General features: G+C 46.1%; 1 protein-coding gene across 1 annotated transcript in view; it reads left to right on the forward strand.

The window, feature by feature from the left end:
- The window catches only part of DELE1 (DAP3 binding cell death enhancer 1), a 23,014-nt gene continuing 6,352 nt past the window's right edge, over nucleotides 1–16,662 (forward strand). Inside the window, exons 1-10 of the mRNA XM_066977319.1 lie at nucleotides 1–279; nucleotides 977–1,097; nucleotides 1,281–1,401; nucleotides 1,777–1,920; nucleotides 8,371–8,426; nucleotides 9,940–10,033; nucleotides 10,758–10,900; nucleotides 11,658–11,816; nucleotides 13,559–13,651; nucleotides 16,438–16,594. Of these exons, the coding sequence (XP_066833420.1) occupies nucleotides 137–279; nucleotides 977–1,097; nucleotides 1,281–1,401; nucleotides 1,777–1,920; nucleotides 8,371–8,426; nucleotides 9,940–10,033; nucleotides 10,758–10,900; nucleotides 11,658–11,816; nucleotides 13,559–13,651; nucleotides 16,438–16,594 (1,231 nt within the window). The 5' untranslated portion in view covers nucleotides 1–136. The remainder of the gene's footprint in view (nucleotides 280–976; nucleotides 1,098–1,280; nucleotides 1,402–1,776; nucleotides 1,921–8,370; nucleotides 8,427–9,939; nucleotides 10,034–10,757; nucleotides 10,901–11,657; nucleotides 11,817–13,558; nucleotides 13,652–16,437; nucleotides 16,595–16,662) is intronic.

The following is a 16,662-nucleotide window of genomic DNA, read 5'->3' on the forward strand; positions in this document are numbered from 1 at the left end:
CGCCGCCCGAGCGCCGCGCTCGCCGCCCGAAGCCCTCCGCTCCCCTAGGCCGCGCCGCCCCCTCTATGGCCGCGGGGAGCCGCTCTGCGCCGCGGTCGCCCGGCAACGCGGCCCGCTCGGTGGTGCCGCGGCCGGGATGTGGCGGCTGCTGCTAGGCCGCGGCGGCCTCGGGCGCTGCTCGCTGCCGCCCGCCCGGCCGCCGCCCGGCCCCGCCGCCACCGCCACCGGCCCCGGCCCCGGCCCCGGCCCCGAGCCGCCCGACAGCCGCGGCTCCCAGCGGTGAGTGCGGCCCCGGCCCGGCCCCGAGCCCGCACGGCCTCGGCTCCGGCCTCACCGAGAGCTGGGGACGGCCGGGCTGCGAGGGACGGCGCTCGGGGGGCTGCTGGGGCACGTCTGGCTCGGGGGCTCCTGTCACAGCCGTGCTTTGGTGGCTGCTGTCACCTGCTTGCTGTGGTGGCTCCTATCACGCTCTTGCTTTGGTGGCTGCAGTCGCACCCTGGGTTTGGTGGCTGCTGTCACACCTATCCTCGGTGGCTCCTGTCACACACGCTTGGTTTGGTGGCGGCTGCGACACCCTTTGTTTGGTGGCTCTTGTTTTGGTGGCTGCTGTCACATCCTTGCTTTGGTGGCTCTTGCTTTGGTGGCTGCTGTCACATCCTTGCTTTGGTGGCTCTTGCTTTGGTGGCTGCTGTCACATCCTTGCTTTGGTGGCTCTTGCTTTGGTGGCCGCTGTCACGCCCTTACTTTGGTGGCTCTTACTTGGATGGCTCCTCTCACACCCTTCCTTGGTTTGGTGGCTCCTGCTACGTGCTTGGTTTGGTGGCTGCTGTCACAACCTTGCTTTGGTGGCTCTTGGTTTGCTGGCTCCTGTCACACGCTTGCTTTGGTGGCTGCTGTTGTGCCCTTGCTTTGGTGGCTCGTGGTTCGGTGGCTGCTGTCACACTCTTGGTTTGGTCACACCCTTGGTGTTTTGCAGCTGTTGCAGTGCGCCCAGGTGTCAGAGCGAGCGGCCCCAGGATGGCCAGGAGCGAGAAGGAAGGAGGCAGCCGTTGCCCAGCCTGGTGCCCCGCTACTCCGTGCTGGATGCCGTCACCTGGGTGAGGAGCGAGTGGCGGGGCCTGTGGTGCCTGCAGGCCTCGGGGTGTCTGCTGTGCCCTGCTGGACGGGCAGCGGGGTGGGACACCTCCCTGAGACCGAGCTGCGGCCACGCTGCCTTTTCTAAACAGGGCAGCCAGAGGCAGCATGGCTCTTCTCCTTGATTTGTGTCTTCTTTTCTTCAGGGGGCAGTGGCCGCGCTTCTTCTGCAGCTGGTCAAACAGATCTCGTGGCTGCGATCACTGCCGGACGCCAGGAGGGAGCACAGATCTTCCTGGCTTTCCTCACTGCCCGCTCAGCAGACAGGTCAGTAGATCTGGCACAGGAGAAGGGGCTGTGGGAGGATCTGGCTCTCAGACATGGTTTCTGCTTCCCAATAGTTAACATCTTTCCTGCTGTTGTCAGAAGCTGACAGGCAGGTTTCAAGCTCTCTGGAGAGAGTGAGGGCTGGTATCTGTTAGGGGAATCTCACTCTTCCTTACCTATTTGGTGCAATCCCAGTTTGCATTTTGCCTCCTTTTATTTTTGTATTTTGTTCTGGACTTTGCTCCACACGCCTTCCTCCTGCTTGGCTTCATGGCCAGAGCAGAGAAGGGGACTGGGCAAGTAAGCAGTTTTGTGTTCCTTCTTAGAGCGGATGCAGCGTGGCTCACAGGAACTGTTTTGTGCTCTGTATTTCAGCGGTGACTGAAGCCTCAACCAGTTGTCGCAGTGCCCATCTGGGGCCCTGCTTCTTGCAGAAAGCAGGTCCAGAGGTTGCACCAGAGAATTCATGCCCAGGCATCCCCTCAGGTCCAGGAGAGAGCCAGCTCTGGACAGAAGAAGGTATGTGTGATGTGATACTTGTAGCAGGACTTCTGAGTGTCTGATTTTCCCCAAGGCAAAGCTAGCATCCAAGAAGCATTTCACCATTGCTGAAACTTGGAGGAGGGAGATCAGAGTGGAAAGACAGAACTTTGGAGAGATGAGTCGGGAGTCCAGAGACAGGAGGAAAAAAGCTCCTGGAGGCAGGGAGGCGCCCGTGGTATAACTGTACAGTAACGTTGTCTCTCCCAATACTGGTGTGCCTCAATGACCAGGATATGGCATCCAGTTTCTGTTCTTTTATTGTGGACAGACATTTGCAGTCATGAGTGTTCAGGAGAACAGTGCAACAGTGATCTGAGAGATTTGCTGTGCAGTGTGAAGCTAAAGGAATTCTTTTCTTCCTGGAAGATGAAGATGAGCACTTATGCTGCAGACAAAACAGTGGGAGGAGGTATTAAAGGAATTCTTAATAAAGTAAGTCTTACAGAAGTAGGAAGATATACTTCAAAAAAAATGGAAGTCTCATCCAGGAAAGCGTGCCATAACATGTAAAACGTAAAGTCATATCAAGGAAGATCGGATGAAGTCTTCAGTAGGGTTATTCACTAGATATATAAATACTAATAATAGCTTTAGGAAAACTGTTAAAAGCAGGAGCAGGTAGAAGGAAGGACAACATATAGCCATGGTGTAGAAGCAGCACAAAAAAAAAAGCCCACAGATGTTAGGTAGGAGATGTAAGGTGTTGCAAAAGAGGCTGGGGGGCTTCCCCATTCATTGTTTTCTTCTGTGCTGATTTAAGCTACTGCCCATCACTGCTTATCAAATCCATCTCCTGCCAGAGGTTACCATTCCCATCAGTTGGCAAATGGAGCATTTTGTTTCCATGTTTCCTAATTAGCTCCAGGAAAACAGCCAGGTTAATTTACCTAAACTGCCAATTAGACTGTTTAACCCATCTGCTTTTGCCTGAAGCGTATTAAGAAGCACTCAGATACACGGCCTCACTGGCAGATTACTGGACATGGACCTCTGGGAGAAGCGGTGGGGAGTAAGTGGAGACAGCGCTGTCTTCAGTTGGCACAGCTGAACCTTCAGCAGTGAATGTGTCTGTATCTGACAAACAGTTTCCTACTGAGAGTCAATAGGGAGAGCTTTTAGGCAAACTGATAAATTGAACAGTGACAAGTCTCTAAGGCCACGTGCTCTTTGTTCAGATGCTCTCCGGAAGCTATGAAATTGCTGAGCCTCTAATGATGATATGTAATCCAGTGCTTAAATCTGCTGAATGACCAGGAGAGGGAACAATGACAAATTAGACGCTAGCCTTTGAAAAGAGAGGTTGCTTGAGCCACAGAACTGCAAAAAAAAATGTAATTATGAGGTGATGGAAACTGTATCATGGAACAGAAATGGTAGATACCTGGATGAGTGTGCTATATTAAAGGTCTGGAAGGGCTTAGGAAGCCATTTCTCTTAGCAGCTTGCTCCATTATGTGAGTCTTAACAGAGAACAGAGTTATAGTTTGTAAGTCTATTAGAGTTCTCTGGAGAAGTCAACAGGCATGTGGAGCAAGATTATCCAGCTTTTACCTTTTTGAAAATCTTTCAACCAGGGCCTAAAACAAAGCTATCTGGAGAAATAAAGCTGATGTGAGGGAAGACAGAGGGACCGCTCTTAGGCTAGTAACTCCTTAAAGTATAAGAAATAGTTTTCTGATGGAAAGCCATTACCCGTGGATTCCCGTAAGTGCTTTATAGAAACCTGGTCCGCTCAGCAGAGTCAGCAGTGATTTGGAAAAAGCTGATGAGCGAGGTGACAGGAGAAGCAAATGTAGTACAAAATTATTCAGGACAGTCAAACCTGGGAGTCACAGCAGAAGATTGCACAAAACTAACAACAGGGTAATCTCAAGGTAGGTTAAAGTAGTATGCACAGGGGACTGTAACTGAAAATACAGAATGAGGAATGTCAAATTAATAATTACACTGCAGAGAGGTCATTTAAAGTTACTGTGGATGTGTTTTTGAAAATATTGCCAGTGCTCTACAGCAGTGAGGTAAATGAAATGTTGGTTGATGTAAAGGAAGGAACCGAGGCCAAAACAGCATCATAGGTCTGGTAAGTCTGCGGTGCAGCCACATCTCAAACACTGTCTTAAAAACAGTGACCAAAATGGCATAGAAAAGGATGTTAAGGAGTCAGTTACATACAAAGGGAGACTGTCTCCTCAGTTTAAAAAAGAAGTGGCAAAGGGTGTGCTAGTGCTCAGTGAAACTAAAAACATGGATGGAAGATGAATAGGGGACAATATTTTTCATAGTACAGTATTGATAGGCAGCACAGAAATGGTCAGGTAGCGAGTGTGGATAAAGCAAAAGATCATACGTGTTTGGCCAGAGCACAGGTAAATTGTGGAAGTCATTGCTACGTGGCCAGAAGTAGAAATGGGTTCCAAAAAGTGATTAGGTAATTACACATTCAGATTAAACTGAATCATTGTGTGATTACCCATTCAGATTAAACTTAATTGATCCAGCCAAAACCTGCTGAGATGATCACAGAACAGCCGATTGCTGGAAAGTCTGGCCAGGAAAAGCATGACTTCTTAATTCCTGTTCCTTATACGTTCTACCCAACCATCTTCTACCATCAGTTGCCAGAGACAATGTAAGTCAGAAATAATTTGAGCTCTATATTTAAGTCCTCAGGTTGCATTCGCACATTACGCTGTGTATCTATTTTCTGGGAATTTATTGAAGAAAGTCAGAGTGAAGAGATTCAGTAATTTTCACTAGAGTCTCAAAAAAATACAAAGCTTTGTAATGTTGAGAAGTCGTGTGAATCTTTCTCTGCAAAGTTTGAGATGGGAAGTTTGGTGAAGCTTAATGAGAGACCCTCCTCTGATAGTATGTTTGGCTTTCTGCAGAAAAAGCTGCCTAAAGCTTAGGAGTCTTTTCCCAGTGTTTAGCTACTGAACGGGACTGAGGCTGACTGTCAGAATGCAGCAAGAAGTTGGGGAGAGCAGAAGGAAGGGAAGGACAGATGCCTGGCAGAAAAGTTTTGCCATTAGAGAACAAACCTGCAGAACTTGGAGTGGAGCCAAATGTACCTTCATTTCTCCATTTTGCTGTTGCCAGCAGTGGCAAAGGACCTTCTACAGGGAATTCCATGTCCTCACCCTTTCTTTCAGTGGTTGGGTTAGATTCCAGGCTTGCTTCTGCTGATCTACACGTAGAGTGACAATCTGCTGTTGCTGTCAGCTACTCTGTTATCTTGAATGGCAAAGGTCTTTGTGATGTACACAAACATCCCAGCTTTGCAGATGACCCATACCAGTTTTAACATAACACATGTTAGAAACTATTTCTTTTTAAACACTTTTTTTTTTAAGTAAACATTAGGAAATTTGTTTAAAAGTTGCTTTAAATGTAATTCTAGATAGTACTATCAGCGAGTCTTCAGGTGCATGATCACATCCTATTTTTTCATGCAACTTTTGTCTCGCTTGAAGCTTTTTTGTGGAAAGCTAAAGTCACATAGTGAACAAGCAGGTGATTACAGCCAGTCTCGGTGTTACAGCAGCTGAATGTTGTCCTGGGCAGTTGTTTTTTACCCCTGGAAAGACTGTAAAATTTGTTATTTCAATTCTGAGATTAGAGACATTTTCAAAGTGTGTTTTCATTTCAAAGCACAATGAAACCAATTGGAAACACTAAAATTTTCCATGAGGCAGGAGTCCTGGATTTTGGCCAGCTCTTGTTGTGAATTCATTCCTGTGAAGCATTTGGATGTTTCATTATGAGCAATCTAGACTATCTATGAGAAGATTAATAATTCTGCACTTGGAGCTAGGTTTGAGTAACATTTGATAAAGTGCAGGATGAACAGTGGGGAAATACAAAATATTTATTAGCTGCTGAGTATGTGAGCATTGGGCATCCAGTGTGCCAAAACTGTAAGATCACATGGAAAAAAGGATGCATAGTCATGATACATCGTAACACATACTTCAAGTAGAAACACAGTTGCACAGAAAATTCCAACTGTGGTATTCCCAGCTCTTATGTGCTTTGCTCTTACAACCTTACAAATAAATTAACAACCTTTGTGAGTGCAATAGAGCAATGAATTTGTACAAAACCTGGTTCCTGTGAAGTTCCACTGAAGCTTGGCCATTCCTCAAATATTGCCCTGGAACCTTATGTTGGGAAATAAGAAACAAACACTTGGGGTGAACTTGTATTGCCTAGTGTTAGTCCAAAGGTTAATCTAAGCTGGTCTTCTCGTTCTGCTGAAGTAGAACAGGGTTATTGCTGCCTGGGGGGTGCTTTTATTTCTCCATACACTGCTGAAGGAACCTAAACAATGTGTTAGCTCGTGTGCCAGGTTTGAGAGGGCTGCTGTGAGACAAGCCAAGTCTTAAGAGTAATGATCTCTGTGAAGAGTTTTGATTTGTGGCTTGCCCAGCTTCAAGTGAGAGTTCCGAGAGAATTCATTAACTTCATCTGTCAGGAGATGGGTCTGGGTGTCAGGATTGGCTGGTCCCTGTGTTTTCTTCCAAATGATCTGCTCTCTGGGAGTGGTAGCTCTAATCCGGGGAGATTACTGGGATTTGAGTGAGGAGAGACTTCCAGTGGGAGGGGGGCATGGGATGGTTGTGCATGCTAATAGCTTCTTCAAAGCAAGAAAGAATGAATGTTTTTTAAACAAATAGCTTGGACAATTTATTTAATATGGACATTTTTTTTCATGAGATTTGCTGTTGTGTACGTGGTTAAAAAAAACAAATTACATCATGAGGGAGATACCTGAACAAAAGAGAGTCCTACGGTAAGAAAGATCAGATAATTTTATGTCTGTTCTGAAAATAAATGTAAAGCACAACTAATAAATTTGCAGACTATATTACTTTTGGTGGAATGATAAATAGAAATTGTGTTTGCCATCATGATCTTGCTTGTTGGGTGAGTGGGACTTGTTCAGATAAAATACATTTTAATACAGCCAGAGGGGAATCGTTTATCTAGGAATAATGAGGCTGCAGCTGGAACATGGGTCACAGCTCCGTGTGCATTGTATGATGGTGCAGGCACCAGAAGAAGCAATCCTGCCTATTGCACGCTTGCTTCTGCCCCGTTGCCAGCACAAGCATTTGCAGAGCCATATGGTGACGGGAATCAAGGAACTGGGACCCCAAAAAGACTGAGTTCTCACTCATTTTAGTTCCCTGCTCTGCACCCACACAGCTCGAAAGGGCAATGGGGAGACACGGGGAGGGCACAGCTACTTCTGCAAGCAGCACTGGCTTGAGGGATCCAGGCTTCACCACCTGGCGTTAGGTGCCCGGTGGGACCAAGCTGCTTCTGGTGATTCGGGTTAAAAAATAATTGGCCTCAGTCAAACCTCGATGTTCGTCCTCTTTGCTGGAGGTCACCGCAGTCTTGGAGCAGCTGGTGTAAATGCTTGCGTAATCACTTCCAACACAGTTCTGTCGAGAGCGAGGTGGCTTAGCTTTTGCTGTAGATGCTTTTGTTAGATAATTCAGACTGAACCCAGACAGATAGTGGCTGAATGCGTCAGCGTATCTGAGAGGGCTGCAGTGTGCAAGTGGGATGCTCTGGGGTGATAACCTAAGCCTGCATCCAGCACAGCCAGAATACCATGTCTGATCACCCCTTTGCAGAAGCAGAACTGTACCCTGCAAAGAACTTACCTGGAAAAGGAGTTGGGATAGGCAAGCACCTAGGCACGAGATGTCTGTGTGATGCTCTAGCCATCAGGAACAGGGGCACAGTTCTCACAAACTAAGCAGTTATGAACTCAAATAAGGAGGCAATTTCGTCCTTTCCGTGACACTGGTGAGACTGTCTGCTCTTCAATAACAATGTTGAAAATTCAGGAATAGTGGCAAAAAGTCATAAAATTAATCAACTCAGGCAGAAAAGTGCTTCAGTTGAAAGACATGAACAGCTCAGTCTGTTTAGAATCACAGAAGAGAATCAAGAGGGGTTGATTAGTAGTAACAGGAGTTTGAAAAAAGAGAATGGGCTTTTTAGTAAAGAGAAAAAAAAGCCTGGAAGAGCCAATGCCAGGGAGCAGAATCCAGATGTATTTTTATTTGAAACGAAGCACAGATTTTTAAAGCAGTGATTACAAGTTGCTGGAACAAACTTCCAGAAGAAGCGGGAGGTTCTCTGTCTTTTGGCACCTTCAGGTCAAGACCAAGCCCTTTCTGGAAGAGGTGCATTAGCCAGCTGCAGATTATAGGACTGTATTCACATGGCACTTAGCTGCTTGTGATACAAAGGTCAGATCGGGCAGAGTTCCTTCTGTTATTAGTATCGCTATCAGGGCAGATGATCAGTCCTCTAGGAAAGAATTGAGGAGCAGAGAAAGGTATCAGGAGGAAGAAGTGAAGGTACAGCATTGCTTAACCCTGCTTTTTTGTTCCTCTTTTAATGTAGGGGAGTTCCCAGTCCCTCAGCACTCCAGCCCAGGGCCAGTTCCCCACAGTACAAAGGTAAGGTTTCATTTTTCATGTGCTCCGTCTGTGCCTGAGACCCCTTTGCAACAGGAAGACATCTCAGTGCAACCCCAAGCGCAGCCTGAGCAATCCACTCACATGCAAGACTGCTTTCTGTCCTGCATAGCTGGAGGCCAGGAGAATAAGAGATGTGATGTGCTGCCCTTTAGCCAGAGCAAAGTTCCAGGAACTACAACATGCTGTCCTCGTCCTTTAAAGTGTCTATAAAATGGTGGTGCTGCAGAGAAGCACTGGAAGAAAATGTCCTAAAACCCCCCAACTATCCAATAGCACCAATGTGGTGTATGGGTTTTGATGCCATCTTTCACTAGGTAACTACGTGCTGTTGCTATTTTGGTTTTTACCAGACAGCCTGTGACTGGAGAAGGTGGCGTCACCCCTCCCAAAGCTGCACATCAAGACTGGGTCTTGTCTGTTAGAGAGAGGAAAAGAGAGCCTTTGGTCTTGAAGAGGGTATATCAGGTTGAGAGTCATAAGGTTATAGATTATATTATTGTTCTGTTTGATATTAAGCCTGTTAATTCCTTGCAATCTATAGCTCCCCATTTTAAAAGTCAGTCGGTGGAACAGTTGCTCAAGGACACTGTGAACAGAATGGGGATGTATTTAGGGTTTAACAAAATGGCATCCTCTCTGACATGGAAGGGACCTACCCCACCAGAAAGGTGTTCACTTGGTCTGCTAAGGGGGTGAGAGCTGAGCTGCCCATCTGAGGAGGGGCCACTTCTGCAGGCCTCACGAGGCTCTCAGGAGAGGACATGAATCAGTCCGTGTCTCTTCCTCCTGTGAGCTGCCCTGGGAGCTGGCTGAGCACTAAAGCTGTTGGGTAGCAAGGGGCATTTCTGCAGCGTGACTCCAAGTGCGGAGGCATCTCAGCTTATGTGCAGTGTGTGCTGCTGCCACTCGATGGCACTAAATTTGTACTCAAGCTCGGAAATGAGAGCTGCAGGCCAGACTAGCCCTCCTCCCACCTCCCAGAGCTGTGGTAAAGTAAAAAATACTGTTCATTACTGAGAAAGAAAAGACATCGTCTCTGCTGTGCAGGATTTTATTAGGAGTGTGCAGTGTTCAGTAAGCTGACAGTATGGGCTCAGCTTGAATTGTGTAAAGGGTATACAGATATGTCAGTGCATGTTTGTCAGAGAGAAATGCCATTTGTGCTGCTGAACACAATGCAGGAGGGTGAACAAGGGCTAATGTTACATCTGAGGAGGGGAACTGCATTAAATTCTGAAATGTTCTAATGATGTCAGATGTACACCAAGCTCCCTGATCAGAGGGGAGGTGAGCAATGTCCATAACGCTTCACTAAACAGATGTCTGTGTAGGACAGGGAGATTTTTATGTGGACACATGACACCAGATTACATCACCCTCTTGATAACTACAGGACAGTACGAATAAGTCACTCTGCTCAGTTTCCAAGAAAAACCTCTTGCAGGGTTTGTATGTTTTTGCTGTCTAATAACTTTCTTCTCTGAATCCTCAGGGTGACCCAGCTCAGCGAGGGCGTTTGGAGGAAGCTGCTTTCCAGTTGCAGCAGATTTTCCGGGTTGATATTTCCATTGCATTCAATATCCTTGGTAATGTGGACTTGGATTTGTTTTGTCCTTAAACCACACATTTCACTTTTTGGAGGACCTCCAAATTGTTGCAGGTCTTGTGTGAAGGCAGAGATGGCATATACCCAAGCTGAAGCCTCCTTTTAGCAATTTCAGCTGTGCTTTGAGAGATTTATTGCCCTTTGTCTCATCCTGCCACCTGATTTATATCAGCATATTGAAATCCAGGCTTGGTTGAAGTCTGCACTGTAGTCCTGACATCTGTAGTTAGAAATTAAGTCATCCCTGTCTTTTTGCAACACGAATTGTCTTATCTTCATAGCTCTTTTTTCATTGTCTGAGATCTCAGTCTTCCTGGCAGGCTGAAAAAGCAATTGCAGAACTGCAACTAACTCTTAAGAAGAGCTGAAGGAAGATGCAGTGATCTAAGAAAAAACTCCCTGTCCTACATACACCATTAGTAGCAGCGCTAAAAAAGCAAGCTGCTTCTGCATGAACCATACATCGTGCTAGCTGATGATCCCTTTTTGCAATGAGACCTGAATAGTTCCTAAAAGGCAGTGTTGCTGTTTTTCCCATGGAAACTTTGGTTATGGGGGATGAGGGCTGGTGAGCCAGCTAGGAGTGGACTGGGCCACTTAGCATGGGCCAAGGGTGGCCCAGTAGCTCTGGGGGAGGTTGGTGCATTTGAGGCTGCATTCTGTCCTTTTTCTTTTCCTCTGTTTTTACATTTTTTTCTTCTCAGGGATTGAAAGTATGAGAGCAGGCCACTACCAGATAGCTTATACCTGCTTCAAACTGGCAGCAGATCGAGGCTACAGCAAAGCCCAATTCAACGTGGGTCTGTGTTATGAGCATGGCAGAGGCACAGAAAAAGACTTGGAAAAGGTATCCACAACTTGTAAAGTCATATGTGTGTGGCACAGACCCGGAGAACGGTCTTCATGGGGTGCACAGGCACATTTCTCCTTTTGTATGGGTGTGACAATCTATAAGTCTTGTTGGAAATTGCTGGAAATAATATAAACTGCAGGTTTGCAGTACTGGCTTCAGTGTTGTAGGTCCCCGCAGAGATTTGCTCCTGAAATCCCCTTTGTCATTGCTTCTGAGGTCTTGTCGCAGGTACACAGGCTGTACCACTAGCAGCTGAGAGAGTACCCATGAGAAACCTGTCATGTTACTGTATTTAAAACACCACTGCACAGCCGAGGACTTCTTCACATCACAAGCCATCCAGTTTGGGTACCTCGACTACAGCCTGCCACCTAGTGCATGCTGGCCGTAGTCAGCATCCTGTAGCTGAAGAGATCTGCAAAGACTGCGTGTTTTGAGTAATTGTGCAGATCCCCACTGGCACAAAATAAGCTTTGGTATTGTTGGCCCAGTGCCATCCTCTTCAAAACTCGGAGTTTTGACTAGAGAAGGCAGAGGTGGTTAGAGGGCTCTCGTACAGTGGTAGTCCACTGTCTCACTTGAACGACCTCATGTTCTTCAGCAGGGAAGTGTGGGAGGGCTGCCAGGATAAGCATGTGCAGCTTATGATAGGTCTGGACAGAGAGGTTAAGCTTGTCCTGGCCAGAAGGGAGTCATGTCATGTTTGAGGGCATGTATTACCTGATTCACACAAGTGTTTCTCTGTTTCCAGGCAGCTTTCTATTACTACCGTGCAGCCAGCAGCTGTCACCCCATGGCACAGTACCGCTACGCTAGATGCCTCTTATGCCACAGTCCTGAAAATGAATGGCACAGACTTCAGAAGGCAGTGTCTTTCCTGGAGCAAGCAGCAGTGGCTGGGCTTACAGAGGTTAGTGTTCACACTGTGGGAGTGATTATAAAAGCCGAACAAACATTTTCATAGGAGACAACCATCAGAGAACCCTGTCTAAAGGATTTGAACCACAAGACATCGTAGAAAGCAGCATCTTCGGGACTAAAAGCAGAATTCTTCCTACGTGTTGATACCACTGCCAGTGTATGGGGGACAGTCCTGCCTGCACATGGAAGGCAACTAGGTGCCCATTGTGTCAGTAGTGTTGCTGGTCTGATTTGTTACTGGGCTTTTTAATGTGGTTCTCTTAGCACCCCTTCCGTGTGCTTATGGGACTTTTTGCTTGTTGGTAATGTGCAAGCTCCAGGCCCTGTCACACGTCTGTGATAGAAATTCCCCTCTTGGCTTTCTTGCTTGAGGATAGGATGCAGCCGTTACTCATAGCCACTGCATAAGGCTTTACAAAGCCTCACTTTACAAAGAAAGAGAGAGCTGAGAAGCACCAGTTCTTAGGAAACCTGTAAAGTTGTCCCTTCTTCTGTGCCAGATGTCCTTGGGTCTGCTTTGTTTCATCCAGCAGTGGCAGCCTTTCATGTTCTGTGCCTGGAGAATCTGCAGCATGTATGGGATGTGCCAGCACTCAGAGAACAGAAGTAGCTGCATGCAAAAGATAGGGGTCCACACCAAAGTACGTTTCAGATTCCCAGAAGGCAAAGTGTATCCTCTATTATCACAGGTTGCTACAACATACATATTTGGATCAAACAGCATGTTTTAACATACTTTTTTTGCATCACTAAAAACAATTCACACCTCTTTGTCTTCTCAGGGTAAAGAGTGATTCAAACATCAGTAGGATGATTTCTCCAGATCTCTCTCTCACTTGCATTCACGGTGGAAGTGGCTTTCCAAAGTATCTTTTATTCCTAAAGTTTAAGGCTTCCTATTTTGCCCCAGTCATCCCACTCAGCAAACATGAGCCTGACTAGAAAGTTTCAGGATGTGTCATTCAGGTGCCTGCTTTTGAATTCCCTCAGCTCTGAAGCTGGAGCCAAACATGCCTGTAACTGTTCTCTCCAACACCTAGATTAGACCATCAGCTTAGAAAAACTGACCTACAGTTGAAAAACTACATTTTACTGCCTCCCAATGCAAAAGTACAGGTTGCTTTGATGGAGGAACTTCCGTGAGACACTTTGAGTAGGAACAAATCCTCATACTGTATCTGATTTTTCAAGATGATTCATCCGCATAGATCTGTGTACCCTGCCCTGCTTTCCCACTCTTTAGGGGATACGTTTAGGCATGTGCCATCTTGCGTTAAGAATGCAAGCCATTCTGGCACTGACTGTATCTCATGTAGCACACTGTTCCAGGAAGTACATCTGCTGCGTCTTACAGACAGCTCACAAGTAGGAGCCATTCTCTGGCTCTGACTTCTGCAGTGCAGTTTAAAACAAGATTCTGGGTCTTGTAATGCTAGTGTGGTTGTATTACTGTATGTATAGTGGAGTTTTGTAGATCAAATAGGATTTTTCACGTTTAACGTGTCAGACTGAGTTTCTTAGGACAGCCTCCGTTCTCCCGACAGGTTCTGCAACAAGCAGGGTACTGTGCACACCAGTCTTGCAGGTGTCCCTGATGAGTTGCCAGAAATTATGTTCTGCTCCAGCAGCAGAGCTTTTACTGGCATTTGGACAACTTGCAAAATCAGTAAAAGAAAGGAGTAATTAAGGTGGAAAATCCTGGCTGATTTCTATCATGTGGTTTTGCTGCAGGCACAGGCTTATCTTGGAGTGTTCTACATGAGGGGGCTACAACCTAAGGAAAAGAGAGGTCTGAAGTACCTGTTGCTGGCAGCAAAGAATGGCGTAAGTAATCTCTTTGTAAGCTGTGATTGTTCTGAATTTGGGATTGTTGCAGGTGGCAGATTTCAGGGCTTCTTGAAGGTGGGTGCGAGTGTCAGGATGGCACTGTGCTGCCTGAAAGGACAGAGTGGAAAGCCCTGGCACACCCTGAGGAGGAAACAGGCCCAGGGACACAGACCCTACAAAATACAACCATAGAAAAGCTGTATTGGGTTAGAGCAGTTCTAAGGACCGGTGCTTATGCTTTTTCTGACAAATACTCACTTAGTGTAATTTTAAAGCTTTTCTGTTATGGAGCCCCTATACCTCCTCCAGTCAAGCTCTTTCACTGCTGTATCATTGAGAGAACTTTTTGTCTCTGTCTTGAATCTATTCTTCAAAATAAGCCCATTATTTCTTGCCTTCTATAGAGGGGATGAACAGACTATTTCTGTTTCTTTGCAGGGATCTTTTATGTACTTAAATATTTGAACTTGCATTCAGTCGTCTGTTGTTTCTGTTTTCTGTCTGTTGTCTAGATCCCCTTGCTCTCTCTTGAACTTTCTCCAAGTGACCCACGCTTTTTTTTGAAGGACAGTGCCACAGTCTTGGCATAGTACTGCTCCTGAGGCCTTACCAGCACTTAGAGGAGTAGACCTAGAACATCACATGTCTTGCAGCCTGGTTTTTGCGTTCTTTACAGCACCATGACATTGTTCACTCGTTTTCGGCTTGCGCTTTATTGTAAGAGCTATTTTTTTTCTGAAGAACTCTTTCATTTTATCTTGAGTTCACACAACTTTTATGTAATGGAAAATAATGAATAACTTCCCTCTTCTTCTGGCAAGTATTTCTGATTCTGTCACCCTTCAGTATGTCCTCTCTGAGTCATTTCTTTTGCAAACTGCAGAGCAGTAGTTTATTTTGTCTCTCCTTGTAGTTAAACTGTTTCATTTGTCTTGTCAGTCCTCTCTGTATTTTTCTAATTTTCGTCCATTGTAAAATGCTTTGGACTAAAACTAGACTCGGGATGGAAGCATTCCAGGGATCTTATATAATGAGATCTTCTGCTTAGTTCTGTATTCCCGTCTAATATTGTTTTCCTATTTGCCTGCCACTGACCAATGTCTTGGTGGTTTCAGAAACTGTCACAGTGACTCTCAAATTTCTTTCTGTATGCACTCATTTGTAGTTGTTAACACTGTTTCACCCGTGGTTGTGCTGGCCACTCATAGTGTTGTAGGATCTTCTTTAATTAGTTCCTTACAGTAAGTTTCATCACTCTGAATGACATTACAACTACAGCTACAACTCTTAAGAAAAAAAAAAAAGGAAAACAAAAACAAAAAATCATGGGTTCACTGTTTCTCAGGTTGTTGCTCTGTTCTAGAGCCACGGGGGTAGCTCTGACAAGCATTCTTCCAAACACGGCAGTGCTTCAGAGAACTATGTTTTATTTTGGTTACCACTCTATTTCATCCTCCCTTATTTTATGGGAGCAACCGCAGAATATAAAAAACATAAAGAGTGTTCTTGGAGAACTGAGTCAGACCTTCAGATTTCAAAGTGTATTACAGTCATATCTGCCATGCTAATTTGGGATTCTCCTCTCCTGGCGGTGGTCTTTGAGGTGTTCATCATGTCAGAGACCACTAGTGGAATACTTCATACTTATTTAATCCTGTGTCTTGTCACATCTGAAGTGTCAATCCTTCAGCATGTTTATCTCATCCCTAAAGATGTTTATTGCTGTCATAAACTGAGACTTGCAACATTCTGCAAAGCACCCACTCGTTGAGTTCTTTGCTTTCCTCCACCAGCTAGATCTCAGACAGCAGCACTCGCAATATGTTCCTTTCTCATGGCTTTATTAAAACTTGCTACTTTTTCTTTTCAAAGCCCTATTTAGATCACTTTTCTGGCAGTCAGGCTATTCAAGTAATGTTTCTGTCTGTTTCACTGGAAAAGGTGTGTGTGACCACTAGCCCATATGGTCTTTTCAATGTCTTCAGGACTGTCATCCCGCTTGTTTGCTATCTGTGAGACCCTTTTCCTCCCATTGGATCTAAAAAATAAAGTGCACAGCTGACACGCAAACATATCCTGGGTTTGGATTTGACTGCTGACCCATCTGCAGCGACATCTCGAATTTCTGGTTCATTCTCAGCCATTGCATATGTCTGAGTAGTTCAGATGTTTTTTCTGTAATGCTTAGTTGCTTGACTTCATTTCTGCTGCTTAAGATTTCTTCTGGAACATGATTGTGATGATTGTGTGGGGCTGAACGAGATAGTGGCGCACTGTTGTGTCGCAGGCCTGATGGACTGCGGGGCTGCCAAGGGGAATCTTCCAACCTTGGCAACAAGCACCTCTGGCATTTGCTATGTTTTTACAAGACATCTGTGTGAACTGTGGCAGGGCAGTCCGCAGGGTGTGCTCGCAGTTTGGGTGTGATCAGGATGTGGGTGCAGCGAGTCCTCTTAGCTCTGACCCCTGAGGCAATCTGGATGCTCTATGGAGACAGCTGTTCCTTTGTTCCGGTGACGCAGACCTGGACGTTGAAGGGAAATCGGTGACTTTAATGGGAAAGGGATAGGGAGGAGTGCAGTTGGAGGTATCTGGTAAGAAATTCTGCTTGACGATGCGCTCATCAAGGGAAGGGACTAAATTACTGAAGATACAGTCTGAGGGACCAAAGATAGAGGAGTAAATGTTGAAGATGGTGTTAAGGACTGTCTGTTCTCCTCTCGTGTGCTGTCGTCACTTCTCCATCTTGCGAGGCTGATCACTGTGCTGTTTCCTGTGGCTAGGATGCCCAAAGCAGGTATCACGTGGGCGTTTGCTATGAGAAGGGCCTTGGGGTGCAACAGAGCCTGGCAGAAGCGATGAGACACTATCGACAGTCAGCTGCTGCGGGGAACAGGAGTGCTCAGGAGAGGCTGCAAGTGATACAAGAGGAGATGAAAGGTACCGTGGGCATCAGGTGAAGAGGGTTTGTTGGACTGCATCATGTAGTGCCCCCTTAAAAGTGGGGC

This window comes from Anser cygnoides, chromosome 14, assembly GCF_040182565.1.
Source record: "Anser cygnoides isolate HZ-2024a breed goose chromosome 14, Taihu_goose_T2T_genome, whole genome shotgun sequence".
In the NCBI taxonomy this organism is placed as follows: Eukaryota; Metazoa; Chordata; class Aves; order Anseriformes; family Anatidae; genus Anser; species Anser cygnoides.